The sequence below is a fragment of the Micropterus dolomieu genome, linkage group LG03 (assembly GCF_021292245.1).
Source record: "Micropterus dolomieu isolate WLL.071019.BEF.003 ecotype Adirondacks linkage group LG03, ASM2129224v1, whole genome shotgun sequence".
Lineage (NCBI taxonomy): Eukaryota > Metazoa > Chordata > Actinopteri > Centrarchiformes > Centrarchidae > Micropterus > Micropterus dolomieu.
Window position 1 is genome coordinate 1688230 of NC_060152.1, and position 24285 is coordinate 1712514.

The 24285-nt window shown below is 39.8% G+C and overlaps 1 protein-coding gene across 5 annotated transcripts in view; it reads left to right on the plus strand.

Moving 5' to 3' along the window:
- The window catches only part of LOC123968247 (atrial natriuretic peptide receptor 1-like), a 169179-nt gene that overhangs the window by 47990 nt on the left and 96904 nt on the right, over positions 1-24285 (plus strand). For all 5 annotated transcript variants that reach the window (XM_046044866.1, XM_046044864.1, XM_046044862.1 and 2 more), the window contains one exon: positions 21632-21819. In XM_046044866.1, coding sequence (XP_045900822.1) covers positions 21632-21819 — 188 coding nt within the window. The remainder of the gene's footprint in view (positions 1-21631; positions 21820-24285) is intronic.

Sequence of the window (24285 nt, forward strand, 5' to 3'; positions counted from 1 at the left end):
GTGGTAGCTCTGTAAGAGGAAATGAAAGAGAAGAGGAGGCATTACAGCTGTTCATTTGTTATGATGTATTGTGTGTTTATTATAAAATTGGTTAAGACTACACTTCATCACTTCAAGCTACACTTTTTATTACATTTTTTCTAAAAATTAGGCACTTTAATTTAGTTGACTTAAATTTAGAATTTATTATTTGAATAGTTATTATTTATTATCCCTCCAGTTTGATGTGAAAACTGACTGAAATATTATTTGATTTGACAGTCCGTTGTTGACTAAAAACATGTGTTGATACAACTATAGGTTATAGTACTGAATGATAACGCAAGTTCGTCGTTTTGATGTTTCGGACGTTTGCTTCAGGAAATTTTCTCTAACTAGACCTCTTTGAAATCTAATTGAATACCCCTGCTATAGAGGGTTGTACTCTATATATAGCTTTGGCAATATTGTTGCTATACATTCATGCCAATAAAGCTAATTTGAATTTGAATTTGTATGCGCATGATGTCACAGAACACAGTTACGCTCACTGAGTGGCAGAAAGACGAGCAGCAGCGTTAGCTTGAATCAGCTGAAACACAAACAATACATCTAAAACGGGAAAGAGCTGGACCACTGGTTCTTTGGTAAGCAGTCAGGATCACCGCTGAGTCCGACTGCCTTTAATTTGAGCAAATAATCACTTGTTTTACTCCCGGTTTGCTAAACGCAGCCATGTAGTTTAGCAAACCGGAGTTAACGAGATGGATTGGCATATCACCTGCATGCAATTTGAATGTGTGAAAGTAGTGTTATTTGTGTGCAGGTTGATGAGACTGAGTTGGATAGAACCGCGGTCTTTTTAGTAAAGATGCAAACATGACATTATGTATCATAAAATATCAGGTCTAAAGAAACTAAAAGTGATTTAAGTTATAATATCACAATTTACAGCAGTTCTCATTACCAGTTTCATCCTAATGGAATTTATTTTTGTTAAAGAGCCGCTGTCCTCCCCCACAGAAATGTACACTTTTGAAAAAGACTAAAGTATTCAAAGGTTTAATCCTTTGATACGTTACTTTAGCTCTGAAACACCAGTATCACCTGGGTTTTGAAGTGTGCAGCAGTTTACAGATCAGAGATTCACACTCAGATACATCCTGTCGAGCTGCTTATAAAATCAGCCGCATGTTCATCTGCCTGCTGCCAGAGCTCGAAATGAACTCTCTGACCCTCCTGCCAAGAGCTGCTGGACCAAAATCACTTGTTTCTACCAAACAGATAATGAAGGTAGAATTTCCATTTAAAACTTGCCAGAGGGATCAGAGCTTTGTAGATGCAATTAAGAATGGAGACGTCACTCTCCTGTGCCAGAGGGCGGACTGTTGAGGGACCGATACGACCTGCAAGGTGAGGGTCACATGACTCTTCAATCGCTCTGCTAGCTCTGTTGCTTGAGCTGTGAAAAGGGGGAGAATCAGTGGAGAACACAACAGTTTATTTCTTTATTCTTTTACCTGTTTAATTTGAATAAAGTAAATTCTGTTGAGTGTAATCACTGCAAACATTTCACATGTAAACTACAGTAAAGTACTTGTATCCAGCCAATATTTCCACAAGACACAACATTCTTCTTTTTCATATTTTCATGCAAAATAACTTTTAATTAACAATTTCTGTATTTTAGTTCTATTATGACAGACTTTGCCCTAAAAATAACATGCAGAAGATTTCCTCCTGCTCTGTTCAGAGCAGTGGTGGAAAGTAACATGTACATGTGCTAAAGTACTGGACAATTCTGAGGTACTTGACTATTTCCTTTTTTTACTACTTTATACTACTGGTTCGAAGAGGCAAATATTGCACTCAACTACATTTATTTGATCTAGTCAGAGGTGGAAAGTAACGAATTACAATTACTCACGTTACTGTAATTGAGTAGTTTGTTTGTGTACTTGTTTTTTAAGTCATTTTATAATCTGTAATTTTACTTTTAGTTAAGTATGTTTTCTTTGAAATATTGTTCTACATTTTAAATCACAGCTGTTGCTGAGTAAAAACAAATCATGCTTGCGCATGCCTCAAAGACATGACTGACTATGACTCTTGCTGCGGAATAGCAAGTAGACAGGGCCACGGAGAGGAGGTCGCGGACTGGGCCGACACGCTGTGGCCAGTCGGTGATCATTCCCTCTGGCTGGATGAAGCCCGACACTCCTCATTTTACGCATGAGCCATGATGATACGAAAGATTTAGAAACGAATGGCAAAAATAGCCTGTCATGTCTTATTGAAGGGGCTATATGTAAGTTTTTGATTTTAATAAATCAAATAGTCATTGTCTTATTAATGGGCTCAAAACTCACTTGAAATGAGGTCTCCGGGTTAGATTCAGTCCTGTGCACGCTCCCGAGCCTCTCTCAGATTACAGCGACAACACAGCAGCTAACGACATGCAGTCCACTAACACCATAAAACAACCGGCTCACAGCAAAACACAGGCTATAAAACAACAATTAAGGTTAATGTGCTGAAGCCCATCAGACCAAACAGCTTCAGATGATGTCGAGTAAGAACAAAGTGAGCATTAGTAAAGCTGGAGAAACACAGAGAAAGTCACGTTAGCTCACCGACTAATGCCAAGCAGTTGCTAACGTTATCCGGTGCAAAGTTATATCGCTTTCCATATTACTTCACCAACTAACGCCACCCATGTTACTATTCTGTGTACCACTGTTGATTTAGCCTGCAAGAAAGGATGTGAAAAAGCAAATGTGGAGCGATTTGTTTGCTAACATTAGCCTGTAGTGATGCAGCCAGGAGCAGCCAGCTAACGCTACAGTAGCTCGGACCCGCCACTGTTTGCTTCGTAATGTTTAGTTTAGATTTAATGCCTTTTACCAATACTCAGGTACACAGCTTCTCCACCTCTCAGTCGCTATAACTAACATGACCCACATAATATACAACACAGAGGAAGAGCCATCCACTAACACTAGTTAACGGTAAATTTACTTGCTGCTGGTGTTTCAGTGTTTATTGTGGTATTTCTGTATGAAAGTGGTTGTGTCGCTCATGAGTTGAAGCGAGCACACACCTGGGTGCAGTCTTAGAACTGCACCGCTAGTGGTGGCTGAAAATTACATAATGCCCCTTTAACCCTTTGAACTCTGCAATCGGGATGTCATTTCTTGGAGTATCTTCAAATGTTTCATATCCATAAAACCTGTACAACCTCAGCTAAAAGGTTACGTAAGTCATTAATCATAATAATTGATTAAAGTATTGAAATTGTGTGGTAAATTAAAAAAACAAAACAATTTTTTTATCAAAGTGCTGTATGTTCACTTGATGTAGTCATCATGGCAACTACTACTGCTAGTTAGACCTAGGCCTTCTATGAACTAAACTATATACTAAACTATGCTAACTATGCTAAACTGCTGAATCTTAGTGTTTCTCTCAATCTCTCTCATTCCTGCTGTGACATGCTTAGCTGCTCCTTTAGCGCCACTCATCATGTGTTGTCACGTGATTTTTCACCGTACGTAACGAAACGTAATGATGTCACCACAATCGTACAACGCGATGACTCGAATGACAGAAGACTTAGCTTTTTGTTGCTGCTGCTGCAAAAAGAATGCTATAGCTATTACGGTTTTTATTTTAGATCTATTTTAAAAGGGAAAACCTCTAGCGCCACCAAGCGTTTTCCACCGCAAGCAACATAACGTGATGACGTCATCGAGAGAGGACAATGGCTGCATGTCAGAGTTTCCTTGGACACTTACAAGATACTGAAGATACCGAATTGCCCCTGGTGGCTGTTCCACCTGTGTGTGAATGTTAGTTTCTGTTTGAGCACTAAAGCTGATGATACACGGAACAACTTTTAGAGCAATGGTGCTGGGCAATGTTCCCGTCAATGGTAATGAGTAAAGATTACTACTGTAATCCCCTTCCCCCACCACCGCCCCAGGACTAGAAAGGCGCTATACACATATGGAGCATTTACATTTACAAGGTGATGGTGCGAAAGACAAAAACATCAGCTTTCCACTGCAGAAAAGAATGAATGCTCTAGCCATCATGCCAACAGCCGACTTCCCACGGCCAGTTTGAGGCCGTCCGCGGGAGTTCCGTTTTCAAAGTTAAGAGGAGCCGAGCTCCGCCCTGTTTGTACCACTTGTAGTTGGTAAAAGAAGTTTTCATAGTTTGGTAAGAGGCTTACATCTAAAATGTAAATTGTACTCAAATTAGCCTAAAAGACATCGGTGCATGACATCGCTAAAGTTGATTGGCACTAGCAACCTGCTGGTAACTACTTAATTATGCTTAGGCCTATGTTAATAAAAATTGTAAAATCTGGATTTGTCCCCTTATCAAATCGCAAAAGGCTGTGATTTAATTAATAAGTATAAGTAGGCCTATAAATAAGATATTAAATCAGTATGAATGAAGTTATTTTAGGAGGTTACTAAGTAACATTTACTCTGAGTGAATTTTAAATGAGCTACTTTTTACTTTTGCTCGAGTAGATTTTTATACCAGTAACTTTACTTGTACTAAAGTAAAAATTCATCAATGTAACAGTACTTTGACTTAAATACAGTATTTTAGTTCTCTTTCCACCTCTGGATACAGTACTTAAGTACAACATGCAAGTACTTCTGTTTGTCTGGAGAAATATGTGATAATGAAGAGGCTGCAGGTGAAAACTAAAAACAACTGACATACTGGTAATCAAAACTGACATGGGTCGGCTAATAAATGAATTGACGAAACATTTCAGCTCTCAGTCTAAACAAAGACAAAACCCAAATCTGTTGTGGTGACGATGGAGGCGGTGTTGCGTTCCAGCTCAGTGAGCCGTCTCTTCACTGTCGACTTCTCTCTCTTCTGATTAAGCTGAGTGAAGGAAGAAGAACAAGAACAAGAAGAAGATCCAAACACAACAAAAAAGAAAGACAAATTGAAAGGTTTGGGACTTAATGAAGAAGCCTTCTCATGTCTCTTACAGTATCCAATTAAAGAGCTGAGAGAGAAGTTGGTGTGCTCAGGATACCACAGGGACATTAGCATTGCAGATTTCACTGACGGCAGCAATCACACCCAATTAGTTGTGTCAGGAAATGCATAGAGGCCCATATTAAAGACGCGTAAAGACAAACACTCCTTGTTAAGGTTTTGTTTCCTCTGGTCTGAGAAGATTAAGACTTCCTTACAAACTGTAGAGAGTCAACTAAAAGATTTAAAGTGGCTAAATCCAGCAAGAAAAGCTTCAAAGTCCATTTTCCTCTAGACATGTCATATGTGGCTAGTTATTTCCAACTACTAGTTACTAAATATATTTTCTAAATGTTTCTTCATCGTTCCCATGTTAATTTTCTGTTTACTTTAACGGCCATGTAAGAGTGAGAAAATGTCTTAAAACAGATCTCACAGACTGTTGTTACAGGCTGATGCCAAAAAACATTTGCCAGTGATCAATTTACTGCATATCACACCTCAGATTAAATAAGTCAAAATGTAAAAGGTCCAGTCTGTAATATAGGATTTATCGACAGAAATGCAATATAAGATCCATAACTGTGTTTTCAGTGGTGTATAAACCCTTACATAATAAACCATTATGTTTTTATTACCTTAGAATGCGTAAATTCCCTTACATGGACGTCACCATGTTGCGTCGTCATGTTTCTACAGTAGCCGAAAACGGACAAACAGCGCTACAGAGCGCGTTTCGTCACTTAAGTTGTTGTTCTTATGCTTGTAATTGATTCATTACATTGAATGCGTACAAAGAAGAAGAAAAGGGTAGGAGTAGTCTTCTGGTATAGTAAAACTATAGTAAGAACAGAAGTGACATTTGGAAAAATGGATGACTACACCTATTATTTAGCACGAGCCAACAGCGTGTGAATCTTCGTCATCAAAGAAGGAAAGTTAGCCAGGAGTCGGGACAGATACAGACAGATGACGACAGAAATAAAGGATATAATCGTTGTGGATTTTCCCAGATGGAAGGAGCTGGGATGGATGTTTTCAAAGTGGCACTGACTTTGTCTGTGTTCTGTTGAACAGGTAATTAAGTTAGTCTACCTTTAGCGATGCAAATGAAAACTGTTTGATAGCTTTAGCTAACGTTGGAAGCTGGCCATAATCACTGTGAGAAGTGACGTGTTTCCCCACGCAGCAAATATTTAGTTGGATTGTAATTTCATTAACATTATTCTTCAAGGTGTGTTTTGGGTTTGCGTTGAAATAAGTGTGCTGCCTACGATCGTGAGACAATCAGCGTAATTTGCAATAAAACGGTAACGTAGCTTACATCATAAAAGCTCCGATCAGACAGCTAAACTTAAAGTTTCCATGAAACGGAAACCGGAGTGCTATTTGCTCCCGGATATTTACGTGTTTCCTGTTAAAACACAAAGCTAGGGAGGAACTTGTGGCAAATATTGATTGACGTTTGCAGTAGCCAATAGTGCTGAATGTGCGTTGCGCCTCCACTCCATTATACAGACTCTGTGCGGACTAGTTCCAGCTCCCGCCGAGTGAACGCGGCAGCTGGGAGCAAACACATCATCCGAGACCGACCAGGCCAGTTTGACGAGAGGGAATACAGTACCGAGGTGGTTTTCTTGCCAGGTTTGGGTCTTTGAACCCCGGGACTGGAGTCAGCTAATAGGACCGCTAGCAGCCCGGCTAATATTAACCGAGCTAACTAGCTACAGATGCAGACAGATAGCAGCATTTAACAGTTCTGCAAAAACTAAAGCTATCTGTCCATCCTGAAGCTCTATAACGTTAAATCCCCTGTATTCCCATTTGGTCTTTGAGGCTGTGTTCGGTCCTCTTCAGACTGTGCAGTTAGCTGTTACTTTAGCAACAAGTAAAGTTCATCTGTTCATCAGCAAACTTCATAAATCACAGATAGTTGAGGCAGCACAACATAAAAGGGAGAATCAGAAAATATAAAAAGGATTGTTCAGGATGAGTCATTAGCATTTTAAAATCGTTTTCCAAGAACTGTCAAACTCTAAAATACCATCAAGAATACCTACAAAGCAACATTTTTTATCATTGCTGGGCCAGATGCTGGTGTATTGGTGATATATAGTGCAAGGCATATGCAATATGCAATAACAACAAATAAACACTGATTTTGATTTCATGGTTACTTTAACATTTTACTGCCCTGGTTTTTTTGCAATTTGTTGCTATTCGCAACCCTCACCACATAACTGTTTAAGTCAAATACATAAATAATAAATACAGATTCTCCAGTTCAGGGAAAGTTTGACATAAAGTGATTGATTTAATCTGAGTCAGAGCAATAATTTTGAATTTAAAGTCCAGTTTTTTCTGATCAGGCATCTGTGCAAATAGTGTTAATATCTTAACACAGCAGTGATGGGGAAATTACACTAATTTTAAAATGCACCACTATTATAATTTTTCTAATGTGTCCCTTTTTCAGGATGTTTATTTATTTATTTATGTTAATGATAAATTATTTAATATATTAATCGAGTTATAGGTCTTTAGAATAATCAATATATTAGTTGATTTTAAAAATAATTGTTAGGTGCAGCCCTAGTTCCCAGTTCCCTCCGTCAATCAATAAGTGATGAAATGTGGACGTGATCCTTTCTGTCTCTGTTAATCAATGGCTGGAAGCTTTTTATGAAGCAGTTCTGTGAGGTGGCCCTTTGGCAGTGGTGGAATTTAACAAAGTACAAATTTAAGTACATATTCAAGGTACTTGTACTTGTCTTCTATAAGTAAAGGACAAATAATCTAATTTCTAAATATACAGACTCACATGTGTAGTATAAAGGCAGCTGCATGTTCACTGCCCTCTTTTTTAATCTGTATATTTATGTCTGATCTGTCTGGTTTTCCAGCCTGACCACTAATGGCTTTTATCCAGCTGTATCAGTAGGGGAGCGTCATCTCTACTTCCTGTTTTGTAAACAGCCCATTATCGACTGTGTCCGCTCTTTAGAAATCCCCGCGAACACAATGACTTGATGCCGGTCCAAACCATTCAGGCGCGTGCCTCCTACAGAGGTAAAGTCATGCTCTTCACTTTAATTGGGCGTTGTTATCCTTGAATGAGCCAGCGAGTCAGTTGGGGTGTCAAAAGTCAAGTACTTTTTATTTATGTAGCCCAGTCACATCACAAGAGGCTGAACCATCCTCTTTCCTTAGACCATCAATATCTAGGCGAGGTTATTTCTGCACCTGGACATGTTAGAGTATCTTTTCCCGTCTTTTCTTTTGTAAGTGAACCTAACTGATTGGTTAGTAAATTGTACTTTAAATTGTACGTTTTTGTCTGAGCACAAAACATCTCATCTTTCAACTTGCAACCACAAATAGTGTGTTACAAAATAGCTGTACACGTCATACCTGCAGACTAGGGCTGCAACTAACGATTATTTTAATTATCAACTAATCTGCAGACTATTTTAACGATTAATCGACTAATTGTTTAGTTCAGAAAATGTCAAGACATTGTTAAAAAAGTGACGTCTTCAGATTTCTGCTTCTGTCCAACCAACAGTCCAAAACCCAAAGACTTCATTTACTATCATAAATGACAAAGAATAGCAGCAATTCCTCACATTTAGGAAGATTAAACCAGCAATGTTTCACATTTTTGCTAAAAAAGAATGACGGAAGTCAATTATCAAAATAGTTGTTGATTAATTTTCTTTTGATCGACTATTCGTTGCAGCTCTACTGCAGACTTATCAGCTTTCAGAAGGAAATGAGTGTTGCAACTGGTTCTTTGCTGTCATGGTTTTAGGTTTTAGTGTTATTATTTTCCTGTTTCTTTCAAATTTTGACATTTCGTATCTTGTGTGTTTTTCACTCCCTGCCTCTGTGTTCTCGTTCTTGTCTTTCTCCGTGGTTCATTTGTGTCTGTGTTCTTTGTATTATAATGTTACATTCGTCCTTTTTATTGTGTAATTGTTGGTGTTTGTGTCGAGCTTTGTTTCCTGTTTCACCTGTTGGCTCCTTATTTAATGTGCTCAGTGCTGTCCAATCCTTGTCGTGTCCTCATCGATATGTCGAGTGTCTCAGGTTGTTCTCTGTGGAGTTGCTACATTGTTGGATTATTGAACCCTGCCTGGATTTATGTTGCCATCTGTGTTTTAGAAATTATAAAGACAGAATCTGGGTGAAGGATGGATTAGGTCACAGGTAGCAGGGATTATCTGAACTACAGAGAGCTGCAGGTGAGTAAAAAGTGTTTTGCAGTGAAAAAGTAGCTGCCTGCTCTGCCAGCTGCCTGCTCTCATTGGCTGGATGTGGATGTCAAGTCGGCCGACTCTTCTAGTTCACACATAACGACTGGTGACCGCCAATCGACCGCTGATGTACCCCTGCCAGTCGCCGAGCTCACCGACCGGCAAATCGGGCTAAAAATCATGTAGTGTGAAATAGGCTTTTGTGAAGAGGGGCAAAATGCCCATGCCCAGTGTACGTGAACGGCCACTAGGTCTGCGTTTTCAGTCGTTTTAGATATGCAGCTAAAATGCTGGTGTGGACGTATTCGTTTTCGCTCAGACTCTGGAACCATCTCCCCCCTCCCATTAGATGAGCTGAGTCTGTTGACTGTTTCAGACAACATTTAAAATCCACTTCTTTCGGTTAGCTTTTTCTATAACTCCAACAGTTCTGCTCCGGTGTCTGGTACACATTCTGTGGCTGAATGTGGGTTAATGTGTATGAAGTTTTAAATGTTTTCTCTTTTATGTGCTTTGCGTTTTTACGTTTATGTACAGCACTTTGTAACCTGGTTAAAAAGGTGGTATATAAATAAGGTTTTACTTTCTTACTGTGGTGGCTGTCACTTGAGAGGGAGCTGGTGAGTGTTTGTGTGCGATCCTGCTGACAAACACCATTTTGAGACATCTGACATTTCATTGAAGACTTTAATAATCCTGAGATTTAGATTTTTGCCCCCTTTGAATCAATGCAAATAGCGAACTGAGTAGTGAATGAAATCAACATTAAAGCAGCGGAGGGACGTAGGAAAGATCACAGCATCTTGGCTAGTCATGTATAACAACACACAAGTAGGAGACTGTAAAAGGTTAGAGGCAGTGATGTTTCTCATGACCTTTACTTTGGCGAGACGAAGCAGTGAGTGCTTCCTCATTCAGTGGGAGCAGTCTGGAGACTTCAAACCTCAAAACCACTCTGTGTAAGATATTTCTGTGGTTAAAGCATATTTAAAATGATTCCCATGCATAAAACTTTGTTTGTAAAAACATAAATCAATCTCTCTCTCTTTTTCTTTTTAGGAGTTAAATCATGATTCTGGAGTCGGAGATTATTAAGTAATTGTAGCATTTTATACTGATTTATTTATTTGTGTATTATTTTAGGGTGACTACTGTAAATTCCCTAAAAACAAGTGAGCTGCAGAGAGTCTTTATTTTGAGCTGGTTTATTAAAGAAGCAGAATTGTACCCCAGATATTCTTTTTTTTGAAATATATTTGCTCATATTTTAGTGAGAAGCGTCCCTGTTCTGTCCCTGATACAAAATCAGCACCATGTTTGCCCTTTCTCTTGATAAATTAAGCATAATGTTCATTTCCAGAGCAGCACTAATCCCATCAGTACGACAACAGTCATGTCAAACTCACCACTCTGCTGTGGCTCCCAGCAATCAGTGTTGTTCCGGGAATGTTTTGTTGCCTTTAGCGTAACTGTCGAACATAATTAGGCGGGAACACGGGAAGACAAAGTTACAACACAGGCTCTCTCATTAGTTTGTTTGCAGGTCCACATGCACGAACGGGTCAGGCTTTCTGTTAATCCTCCCAAACACAAATAAGGCTTAACCCTGAGTTAAGACGAGAAAACAACAGACGTCTGATGAAAACAGAAAGTAAAACTTATTTTGCTCTGTTTTTTATTGTGGTTACGGAGCGTTTGCTGCGGCCCGCCATGGTGCAGGACTGGAAACAGAAGGACTCTCTTCTTCATGCTTTGTTCACATAACAAATGAGGTGACGTTAGGTCGGCGTAGCAGCTCCTGGCAGATAAGAGACACTTTGATGGAGTGTAAAATGCTCACTGCAGTTCAGTCAGGAGCTGAAATATGCAGAAAGTTTGGAACAGAGGAGCAGAATCCAAACACTCTGGTCTTGATGAATCCACGAATCTTGGAAATTTGGTAACGGCTCCGACTTGTTACCTGTTCTTGATACCCAACCTTAATGTATTACTATCATCATCGGGAAAAACTGGATGGCTTCTATGTCTGCAGTTGTGATCGGTTTCTGTTATGTTGGTGTTCTGGTATTTTTACTGACACTCCTGTCCTGTTTGCTTGTTTGTGTTGAAAAAGGTCATAAAGTTATTATCATTTGTGCTAATTGTGGCTGTGGCAAGAATAATGCAATGTGCTCAGGCAGGTTCAGGTTAAGGACCAAAATGAAGGACACGAAGGCAGAACATGTACCGTCTCTCAGTATTTATTAACAAAGAAGTGAACAAAAAATGTACAGCAGGGTCCAAACACAACAAAGTAAAATCCACGGAACTAAAGTTATCCACAAGGCCACAAAATTTCCATAAACAGAATAATCCAAGAGGTCTGGCAGAATAATAAGAATAAATCCAAATGGCAGTTCAAACAGGCAGGAAATCAGACACGCAGCGGACTGACGAACAACGGACCAGCAAGAACAGAACTGAACAGTCAAGATGTTGGTGAGAAAATTCTGAAAAAAAATCAGGCATCATTCTGCTGGTTTTGGGTGTGTTATCAATTATTTTGGTTGCACCAACACTGAGCAAAAAAGAAAGTGTTGTGCATACTGTACAAGTTGTGGCAAGATACTGAATATCACTGCAGACTCACCGTTTGACTGATCTAAAAACCCTTTGCAACACTTGATATCATCTAGAGAATGTCTGTGTTGATTTTGGTAGCTTTTGAAGAAAGACTTGTGGAGATATAGATGTTAATTGAATTAGCATATTCTGAAAAATACAGTGACTGACTTCTGAATTGACCATAGGCAAATGTTTGTCACATATCAGTGGATGTGGTGAGAAGATTTCAGCTCTCTAGGACGCACTGGGGATTTTCTTAGATTTTTTGAAGTTAGTAATGAGAAATGCCATTTTTTTTGCCTGAGTAGTGGGTGGAATTTGCAACCTACGTGCCAATTTTGGTGAGTTTTCATCCAGCAGTTTTTGCTGCCCAAACACTTTTATTGGAGAAAAAAAAGAAAGAAAGAAGAATCAGAACAAAACCAATAGGCTCCAGCAGCGAACTGTAATGACAAACATTAATACACTGGCTAACGAGGTGGTAACGAGGTGATACAAATGAAGGCAGAAGACAGACACAGGCAGGCAAGGTGACTGACAGACTGAACACAGAACGGTTACAAAACACAAGACAAGAGTCAGTACAACTAATACACAGTGGGCCTAACATAATTCAGAGTACAAAAGCAGAATCAGACCAGGATCGTGACAGGCTGTGAGGAAACCAAACAAGCTTCAGCTCAGCATTAAGACCTGCAGACAGCTATAGGAGTGAAAAGGAACAATGTACAAAAAGGAGGTTTAGAAGATAATTACTTTTCCTCACATCCTCTTTCTTGCATGACCTTTTCTTTTTTTCTCCTTCACTCCTCGTCTGAAGGATGGCAGCGGCATGACGGCATAATTCTCAGATTTTTAGACGACACGGTATTTAAAGACTCCGTCAGATGTCAGGATTAATAAGGGAAACTGCTGTCAGAGACAGTGGATGCAAAGTTACATTAATCTTTATGATTGTGAGTTTTTTTTTGATATTTGAAGATTAAAAAATTATTCTTTTTTTACTCCTTTTCAGGAACACATAACATGAACAAAGATTATCCCTAACGTTTGTAATGTTTAGGTGTGAGATGTCACCAAGATAACATGTCTAACTTTTTTATTGTTATAAATAGCACTTTAAACAAAAGTGCAGCTGTTACCACTGATACCATTTATCTGCAATCAGCTGTTATCGCCTGATAATATTGTCACACCCATTTATCGGCCGGGCTCAAGTTTAACTTCCCCCTAATGTGACCATGTGACCCATCGTCATCGTCAGAGTGTGATGTTCAGGCTACAGGTGGTTCTGGTGGTTCTGGTGGTTCTGGCGGCCCGTCCTGTGCAACTCGGGTGCTTGTTGAGAGCAAAACAAACCCCTTTCATCTTCAGAGCTGTCATGCTGTGAGTGGAAAGTGCTGGTCTCATTTCATCACAGCACATCTGCCTGAGTCGGGAAGTGAGCAGGGGTCAGAGGTCAGAGGTTGGGGGGTCTGCTGCGTTTGAGGCTTCTCCTGCAGGACTTTCAGTCTCAGTGTGAACTTCCTGGTGTCAGGGTCGAGTCTGCACACCGACCTTTGCTGCTGAGTCAACCTGACACAGCAGCAGTCTAATGGCTCATCCTGTCAGATAATATTGATCAGTTTATCAGCTGCAACAACTTCCTCACTGCCAGATAAGAAAGGATAACAAACTACTTTTTAGGGCTACACGATTTGAAGAAAAAAAAATGGCGATTATTGTGGATAATATTGTGATTTGCGATATAATGGTAACAAATAGTGCTGTGAGTCTGCTTGCTTGAATCTCAAGGAAAAAGAACAAAACACAGGGAAAACTTTCAAGTAATACAAACAATGTATTATATACATTCCCCTCCAAAAGTATTGGAACAGTAAGGCAAATTCCTTTGTTTTTGTTGTTCACTGAAGACATTTGGGTTTAAGATCAAAAGATTAGTATGAGACAAGAGTTCAGAATTTCAGCTCTCATTTCTATCTTAAACCCAAATGTCTTCAGTGAACAACAAAAACAAAGGAATTTGCCTTACTGTTCCAATACTTTTGGAGGGGACTGTACATGTTTATACTATGCGTGTGTGCTCCTTCTTCATGTGTGCAAGTATGATGTCAAATCAGTGGAGTATTATGGAAGTAAAGACCCTGATACCTGGACACGCCTTAAAAAAAAGTCAAAGCTTTATTAAACATCTAAACAGATTTTCTGAATATCTGACAGATGTGTCTTGACTTCTTCAATATTCATAGATGCTCTGTGAAGTTCTTCCCGTAAAGAAAGTTTCTATTTATATTCAGTGCTGCTCACTAAAACTTAAAAATCTTTAGGAGAGAGGCGTCAAAGTAGGTCGGATAGATCAAAACCTACAGAGGCCTGTGTCACAACACTAAGACGATAAATAGTGGAATCCGCTCACTGGAAAACTCACTGCTTTGACATTGTGTCCAACCCTTTACTGAAATGGTCACCCACTTTAACATTTCCATGTGGGTGTGGGTGACGTAAACTGCCTGTGCAGCTTTTGTTCAATTTGTATTTTTAGGGCTTCTTTGTCTGTGTGACGTAACATTTGTACAAAAAAATGTTCATTCATTATAATTCATTCTGGTCAGTTGAGTCAGCACTCAGAGAGAGCGCTAGTTTTTCTCTTAACTGGGCTTTTATAACCTCATGAACTCTGGTGTGTGTGTCTGAGTTTCTTAAAGGTCAGAAAGTGCTGACTAATTTTAGATCTGTAAAAAACACACTCAGAGGAGCGTTTAAAGTGCTGCGATTCAGTTTCAGCAGACTATAAACTTCCCTCAGTGGCGGCAGCGAGGGATTCTTTGAGCTCAGTATCAATCAGAAGAAAGCTTTTAGCCCTGCGTGGTTTCTGTGGTTTCACCGTTCGCTTCCTGCTCAGAGGTTATTAAAGCCTGAAACAATAGAGGCGGTGGGACAGGAACGGCAGGCCGGAAGAAATGTCATCACGCCTCTGGAGACTTCCTGAGACTCAGAGGATCAGATGTGGGAGGAAGCCAAGAAACTCTGGACTCTCAGCATCCCAGAAACAGAGAGCAGAGTGTCTGTTATGTTCTGGCACTAATACTAAATCAATCTCTGTTACTATTAGGGGTGTGACGAAACACTTAGCTCCCGAGATCAAGACGAGATTTTAACCCTATTTTTAAGGTAATCTTCAATGCTGAATTATATGAACATTTGGAGGATTAAACTGTGGATTTCTTTTGCTTTCTGGTGACTTTTTGCGCACCAATTTATGGTGGATATGTTTTTATTTATGTAAAGGTAACACAAATTTCAGGCGGTAGGTGACAATTCAAAATCTAAACCTCTACCAGAATCTGAGTCAGTGCAGCTCTCAGTCATTCTGTGCTGCTTTCAGATCTGTTTCTCCTGTAGATCAGCTTTTCTCCTGTAATATCATCCCTGCTGCGTCAGCACACATGCAGGCAGGATTTAGGGCCCTTTCACACCTGAAAGTCTGCACCAAGATCAAAACCAAAGTTCATGTGTTGATCATTTTAAATACATTCAATTAGTTCTGACAGACCTGCGTCCTGTAGTCATCATCTCTGTGGGCTGCGTCTCCCTTTACTTGACATTGATTGGTTTGTAAACAGTTCGGCGAGGAGCTTTGACAAGAATGAATGAATGAGGAATATGCATTTTGTTTCCACCATATTGTTGTTATTATGGCATTACTACCTGCAGCACCATCACCGCCGCCAGCAGAAAAGGTGGAGAAGACAGCAGCAGTCCTTCTGCAACTCCGTTTGGGGAGAGACCAAAGAGGCAGTCTGCTTCCATATGTCTGTTTCAAAAGATGAGTTGTTAGGGGAGATTTATAATCCTGTCCCCATTTCAATGCAATTCTTTTTTGCATTTGTTGTTTCAGCGAACTTCTTATAAATGGTCTGAAAATCCCGACCGCCCAAAAAAATGCTTTCACACTAGAAATGAACCGAACTATGGTTCAGTTTGATGAGGACCAAGACTACCTCTCTTCTTCGGACCAAATTTCATCTGTTTGGTCCAGACTGTGGTCCAGGGGAGGTTTCACACCTGTAATTTTGGTTCGGATCAAACTAAAAGGCAAAAAGTCCGGCCCAGGTAGGTGTGAAAGCCCCCTTAGTCCTCTCTCCTCTTTTATGTCTTTGTTTGGGGAAGTAACCTCTTTAAATGTGATTGTGGCACATTTTCAACTCAATGATAAATTAATTCAGTTAGAAACTCCTGGATTTTAATAGCTCCTGCGTTTCAGAAGGTTTTCGGCTCATGTCAGAATCTCTCCCACATATCCGTGTCCTCTGACTCTCAGGTACAAAACTGAGCTGACGTTCACCTTTTCTACTGAAGGGAAACCAATGATGTCTACAAATGATTCAATAGATATTTTTCTCACAGACGAGTTCCCAGAGACGCCCCTCTAGGACAGAGACTCCTTTCACTTTAGCCATTTTAGAGAAAAGTCATAATATCACGAGACTAGAGATTACGAACGTCATCACTTAATGAGAATTGTTCATATTTTTTTTCTACCTGCCTTATACTCTGCTGTGCATTACGTTACTGCTCCGCTGGTAGTTTCCCCTTCAGACAGTTTGGAAACCAAAACTAACTAAAACACCTGTGATCAGGCAGAAATCTCACCACAAATCCACATATACGTTAACTTCAGCAGCTCTGATAAAGTGCAACTCTCAGTCCCAGACAGAGCAGGCTGCGCTTCAGTTTTTACATGTTTATTGCAAAGCTACGTTGCAGGGACTACAGATGAAAAATAGCTTTCTGGCTAAATGTGGCATATTTACATTGATGTCAGCAGATGTGTTCCTTGATGTGCACTGTCCCTTTTAAAATAAATAAATACATCTCGGCTGGCTGCGACTCATATCGCAAGAGCAGGTTCACTGCCGGTGCTGGTTGGAGTTGGTTATCAGTAATACATTTGTTTACTGTGTGACTGTGATTGATGTGTGGCGTGAGAGCGTGTAAAAAGTGTTACTTGCATGAGTCTCTTCAGACAGCTTTTAACCTGATGAGAAATCTCATCATGTTTTAATTGTGGCACGAGATCTCATCACACCTCCTAGTTACTATGCAACACTTTGATAGACAGAGTCATCAGCAGAAGACAAATGTTGGACAAGAACTAAAGCATCTCTAAACCAATATTGTTCATAATCAAAGGTCTCTCTTCCTTCGGACCAAAAGAAGAGAATGATTTTACTGTTGTCTTTTAGTTCTGGTCCTTTTCACGTTGACTTATTAACGAAATAGGAGGAGTTGCACTGTTTATTCTCTTTCTATATTATTGTGATAAAATGTTTTTAAAAACCACAGGCCACCAGTTTGTCCACCCCTTAATTATTTTGTCACAACTGTGTTATCATTATAAGGCAGCACAGAAATAAATCTCCACTTAAAGCTGCATTACCACAAGAATAAAAACAGCAAATAGTGTTTTACAGAGGGGTTCTGTGAATGTGAAAACATGTTTGAGTGAGAGTCAAAGCACAAAAGTGTGTAACCTGAGAGCCTCATGGTGTCTTTTTCCCAATAAATTCCATCAACATTGTATTGATGTTGTCTAAGTCCTGATAGAAAACATCAGCTACTGGAGGCTTCTTCTCTCAGAGGCTTAATGGATTTTTCTGAGTGTAACAACAGAACCGAACAGCTGATGCTCTCAGAGAGGCCTTACAGAGCAACACACACTCGTCTGTGATGAATCCCATTGATGTCCCCTCTGACAGATGAGTCAGCGGCGGAGGTGGCAGCTATAATCTCGCCTCCAGCTGTCTGAGTCACTCCGGGTGGCCTCGGCTGCTGCACCACAGTCTCAACGCCACCTTATTGATTACAGTTTTCTCTTGTCTCGCCGTACTTTGGATCATCCATTTACCAAAACACACTGAGGGCTCATTTCACAGCAGAGGAAATTAAAGCAGCAACAGAAACATTCGCTACCTAACTGGATCATTTTTTTTTATTTTTAAGTCTTGATTTTTTTAGAAATGACATTTTGATAACCCGCTGTTCTGGGTCAGGGTTTTGAGTCAGGAGTCTGGCAGCTTGTAAATGACTCCTGCTGTAAGAGTGTGGTGCCAATCCTTCTGCTTTTCAAAGGGGTTTGAGAAAGGACTGAACTCAGAGGAAAACTATTGTGAAACTGATATATTTATTTTTCACTCAAATGGGAAACATCTTTTTATATAAAACTTATTTCATAGCGACCCACTCCTTTCAGTTTTATTGATTACATTTTGGATTATTAAAACTAAAATATACTGTAATATAGTGGGGCGGCTGTGGCTCAGGAGGTAGAGCGTGTCGAAGTGTCCTTGGGTAAGATACTGAACCCCGAATTGCCTCTGGCGTATGAATGTGTATGAATGTGTATGAATGTGTATGAATGTTAGTTTCTGTTTGAGCACTTAGGCTCAGTGAGTGAATGGTGAATGCAGATGTCGTGTAAAGGCGCTTTGAGTGGTCGAAAAGACTACTAAGGCGCTATACAAATACAGAGCATTTACATACTGTATAAGAGCTCTTCAAAACCCGACAGAGGTTTCACTGAGTATCATAATATCAATCAGCTCCATAACTAGATTTTTTCTTGATTTTTAATTAATCTGATGGAAGTTAACGTCCCGGAAATGCTAAAATTCCGATGTAGATTGTAATAAGTATATTCAGTAGCACAAAGGTCATCCAGAACTGTCATGTACACACTAATTACACATCCACTAATTACACGTCCCTGCTGCCGCCGAAGCTTCGAATATTTGCTGTTAATTACAATCGAAGCTCCGAAGCTCAAAAAATGGCATTCGGGCCAGCCCTAATACTCATGGACAGAAATACTGTAGACAAACACATAACATAAAATTAAGATTAAGAATCATTTCTTAAAAATATTATGATAAAAATTTATTATCCTCAAACTTAAAAAAAACACTAACACAAACCCTCAGGTGTGTCGTGTGTCTAATGTACAATATTTAAGTGCAGGTTTTTTCTTGTTTTGCAATTTATTTTACCAGCAGATCAGATGGGGAGCTGGCTGTTTGATTAGAAGCTCCAGGTTGTTGAGAGCCTTTAAGGTTTCATAAAGCTTCAATTTCACCAAGTTTTTCAAAAAATAATCCCACCTTTCTGCCTGCCCTGTCAAATCAAACTGACTCTGACCTCATAACTGAAAGCTCATTGGTTCATACTGCAGACAGTCCGATACCCTGCCCCAAACATTTGTTTTTAAAGGAAGTAATGGGACCTTACAGCGTGTATATCTGCATCAGCCCTGCAGCCCCTTTAGATGCTAAATGTGGCAGTTTTAGGAGACCAAACATAACTGGAGGATATGCTGCACCAGTGTTTCTTGTGCAGGTGTGTCCTGCCTCTCAAAATGGCAGCCATAGAAAAAAGTATTGATGTCTGCAAAGTGGCTCTTCATGAAGCGGAAAAGTCAGAAGACAGACAATATGTCGTGAGGTGAAGAACAATCTGTTTGGCTTGTGAAGAAGCAAGAATTCACCACTGAGCTCAGTAATATCAACCACCTGGTAGAGAAGAGAAGAGGAACAGAAGACGAGAATAATGGAAGAAGAGAAATGTTGTAACGGCGGAGGAAATAATGTGAAGAAGAGGAATATGACCGGCGGAGTGTAGTGAGTGTGAGTGTGCGAGGAAAATGACCATCAGGAAAAGATGTAAAAAAAATTAACTGTTGTTGACAGAAGAAACAAAGATCAAACTGTTAAATATTAATTAATTATTGGCGCCTATTTTTGATAAATATATGATAAGGAAACATGTAAAGCTGTTTTTAATTATATTGTGCACATATGTTGGTGCTCTGATAAGTTTGGGGCAGTAGCTTATTAATTTTTTTAAATTGTTTTACATTCAAAAGGTTTTTACACTAGATTATAAACCTGTGTGATGAAGGACAAACACAGATTGTAATCCGTGTCATACAACCTGAACGTGAATCTCAAACATGGTGGTGGTCGCGGGCATGTCTGGCTGCACCTGTGGAAGTTTCTCACTCGCAGTTTCTTTCAATCCGGTTTTTATTGGTCGATATTAAAGTTAGATATTTTGTACATTTGGCATGTTCAGATCCAGCGGGGATGCTGCTTCATGGTGCAGCAGGACAATAACATTAAACATAAAGCCAAACAGTAATCAGTTAAAGGTGAAGCAGGTGGTGGGTCTGAACACTGATGGATGTTTTAAACCATGTGAGTAATAAGTTCACTTTTTCCCCAATAAGTTTGTCTAACCTGAAGGTTTTAGAGATACTGTGTCCTGCTTCACAATCTCCACGATTAACTTCTCGTTAACTACTTTTGGTCCCCTAAAGTTGGGGAATATCTATAAAAAGATTCTCACGTGGTTCATCTGAAGGTGACGTATACACCCTCAAATTAAAGCTTAGAGTTTGTCCACTGAGTTCTGTGAAGTTCAGCCTCCAACCTCAGCTGTGCAGCAGAAGAATCTGAAGCTCTCTGACATGTTTCTTATAGCAAAGATCTCTCTTTCTCTCTTAAAGGTTGTTTTTGACTAGGGCTGCAAACTAACGACTATTTTGATAGCTGATTAGTCTGTTGATTATTGAATCAACTATTTGGATTATGAATCGCAAAATACACATTGCCTTTCATTTACCTACATTTAGTTGGCTTTAGCTTTTAAATTGAGCTTGAGGTTGTTTTTGCCCTACCCTAATTAACAATTAAGACGATAAAATTAATTCTGCATTCAAAAATTCATCTTATAATGAACCTTTCTGCTGCAGGAACAGAAAGTTCCACTGTAATCAAGTCCTGTCATGAACCAAACTAGATCTATACAGTAAAAATAACTGTGTGTGACGATGTGCGCTGCACTCATCTGTGTAGTTGATCTGCTGTTAAGACATAGTAGCTTACTGCCGGGACTGCAACACACCGGGACTAAATAACACTATATTTTTATACAAAGGAAGGAATAACTTGATTTATTCCATTTGCTGAATTTACAAGAGGGGACAAAAAATATCAATTTGTGTAGTTGACAACGTTTCACAGAGTTTGTAAAGTGTCCTCTAACTCAACAACTTACCGAAGCCCAGATTTTTTAACAGTCTGGGCCACCACTTCACACACAGACAGGATAACTGTATTTTATAATGTGTGAAATTGTCTGGTGTTCTCTAACCTTGTGCATTCGGCAGCAACGCGTTCTCCAGCTGTAAACGTCGCCATGAGCGATGCATCATTTATGATTGTAAAGTTAGGGGACATCTGCCAAGGAACATGTGTATATTAATTATTTGCTGAGTGCCCCCAATCCTTGGAATCCAATCCTTGAACATGTTATTATCATCAGTAAAGTTGCTTTACTGTTCACTCCAGTAAGCTGACTGTGTTGCCGTGGCCCGATTACGTCATGAACTATTCAATGCTGATGATTACATTTGTTACCATCAAATAGATTTTTGTTGACTGTCGATTATTTGTTGCACCCCTATTACTGACTCAGACTTTTACCTTTCACTTCAGTGAACTCTGCCCTTTTGAATTTTAGTTTCACCCTCTGTAGTCACCTGATGTTTTATGCTGCTCCATGTGTTGGATAAGTTACAGCTCACCTGACGCTGTCTGTCCGTCCCATCAAAATATAAGTGATTGTATTAAGATTAATATGTCTTCATTCATGTCATCTCTAACCAGTAATGTGTTCCAGGAGCTGCTTGAACCCAGACTGAAAGCACTTTTCTATCTTTTTGACAGTGATGTTTGTCTGTTGCTCACCCGACGTCTTCAGGAAGTTGATGGTTCAGTTTCGAAAGACAGATCTTCCTCACGAGCAGTACGTCTTCTTCTACATCGACGTGTTCGGAGACAGTTTGAAATCCAATCACAGACAGCCGTGGGCCCGTGGGGACGAGGACGATGCCATCGCCAAGGAGGCCTTCCAGGTACACTGTTCATTCCCAAAACACAATTCATACTCTGTACAAATCTGACTCCAGTTCCTCTGAAACACGTGAGATTTCAAGTCAAGTCAGGGTTTATCAAATATCACACATTAAATGGATTATACAAGCTCGCAACACAGATTATATCTGACCAAACCTTTTAAAAACAACATGGACAACTGCAGCCTGAGATTCACAATTGTTTTATAGGTGCAATTGCCGCGAAGGAATACGTTGCAGCCACTGCAGCCGGTTCAGCTGCCGGCTGAAGCATCTGCTGCATGGATTCAAAACTTCTTGTACCTACTAGTCATTTCCAACATACTCTAAACAAAATTATAACACTTTTGTTTTTGCCCCCATTCATCAAGAGCTGAACTCAAAGATCTAAGACTTTCTCTATGTTCACAAAAGGCCTATTTCTCTCAAATATTTTTTCACAAATCTGTCAAAATCTGTGTTAGTGAGCACTTCTCCTTTGCCGAGATAATCCATCCACCTCACAGGTGTGGCATCTCAAGATGCTGATCAGACAGCATGGGGATTGCACAGGTGTGCCTTAGGCTGGCCACAATAAAAGGCCTTAGGCTGGCCACAATAAAAGGCCACTCCAAAATATGCAGTTTCACTGTATTGGGGGTCAGTGGGTTCTTCTCAAGTCTCTTATTTGGAAGTTGTTCCGCTCTGCCATCTTGCAGGCCGTCCCAAAGCTTTTATTTATGCTATGGAGGAGCTATGAGCGAAGATACACCAGTCCATCCTTTGCGGAAGTCTTTTAATGACCGACACGCCCCCTTAATGGGTAGCTATTATATTGATTGGACGCTGCAGCTGATCGGACTGATCTGATACATCAGGACAGATAACATTAAACTAAACTAAAAAGTGTATCGCTGCAAAGTCTTATATTTGAGTCTTTTTATGATTCACTGTCTTGTTAATGCACACACAAGTTTATTTATTTATTAGAAAGATCTTTCTTTCTTTTATTTCTCCCATCAACCTTTATTATGGAGACAATTAAAGTCAGAGAGAGTTGGAGAGCCTGTCAGCAAGAAACACGTTTTACATAATTTATCCTCATTTCTATTCAGTCACATGTGAGGCTGGTCATCCCTGTGTTTAGTCCAAACAGATGACGATAAAACAAAGTACACATAAGGAGTCGGACAAGTCACTAAACTGCACCAAGGTATCTAATGAAGCGAGCAAAGCATCTGATGAAAGCAGTCAAATTACACCATAGTCAACTTTAATCATATCAAACATACTTTTCCAACAACAAAAATGTGGCTAGTGAAAATGCTGTGTGGCTAGTAACTTTGGAAAACCACTAGTCACAATGGCTATTGTGGCTAAGAAATAAAGGAATGACCCACATACATGCTCCAGACGGGATACAATCAACGACTAGAGCAAGTCATGTTAAAAATGACTCCACATCCACTAGAAACACACAGTAAACCCAGTCTGAGGCTCCATCTACACTACTACGTTTGTTTTAAAAATCAGACCTTCTGCTACATTTCCGCTTCCCGTCCAGACTAAAACAGAGAATCACAAGACCTAAACAGAGAAGTTTGAAAACGCTGCTGACCCAGTTTTGGTTTTAAACGCCGGTGTATCGTTTTAGTGCAAACAGGTGAAAGGGATTGTTGAGAAATATTGTGAGCCAGGTTCAGGTGTGAAGAAGTTTCAGAGACTGATGAAGACTTAACATAGCATTATTTATTGAGCCCGGCCGAGGAGACACAGTGCCAGCATACAACATGTGAACACGTCAAATGCCAACACCAAATCTGAAGGAGAACATCTTGTGGTCCCTTTTTATGTTTCTAGAACAACTATCTATCTGACATTTAGACTCCAGTGCTTTGTCATATTCGAATCACTCACTATCCATGAATTGTACTCTAATCTGCGGAGCGAGTGAGTTCTTGTAAACATTCTTGAAGGACTCAACCTTGTTAGATTCCCAGAGAACACTGATATCTGCCAACCTGATGTCTCTAACTAATCAGTCTGTTGTCTCCCTGTCAACAATAGACCCTAACCCTAACCCTAACCCGTTGTCTTCCGAACCCTTATACAACTTAAAATAAGTACATGTGAGAAATACCTAAAGCTAGAATGTCAGAAAACACTTATGGGGTCAGCTAAATTACTCTAAGCTAGACCTGTCTTACCTTTCCCTGTTACATCAACAAAGCCCCTTAAGAAATATTCTCAACATGGAGGACTTGATGACACAGACGCTCACGTTTGGCTTCCTGATTGGCTGTTATCAGTCATGCAAAGCAGAAACACGATGCTGCTTTTGTTTTGGTGATTTTATTCAAATATGGTGTGCTGTATAAATAACACATGCACTGTGCATGTCTCTGTATTTGCTTTGAGACGACTCCCAGTCCGTTTCGCTTCGCCGTTTTGTACTCCCATGTTACTTTCAGGAACAGTTCCACCTCG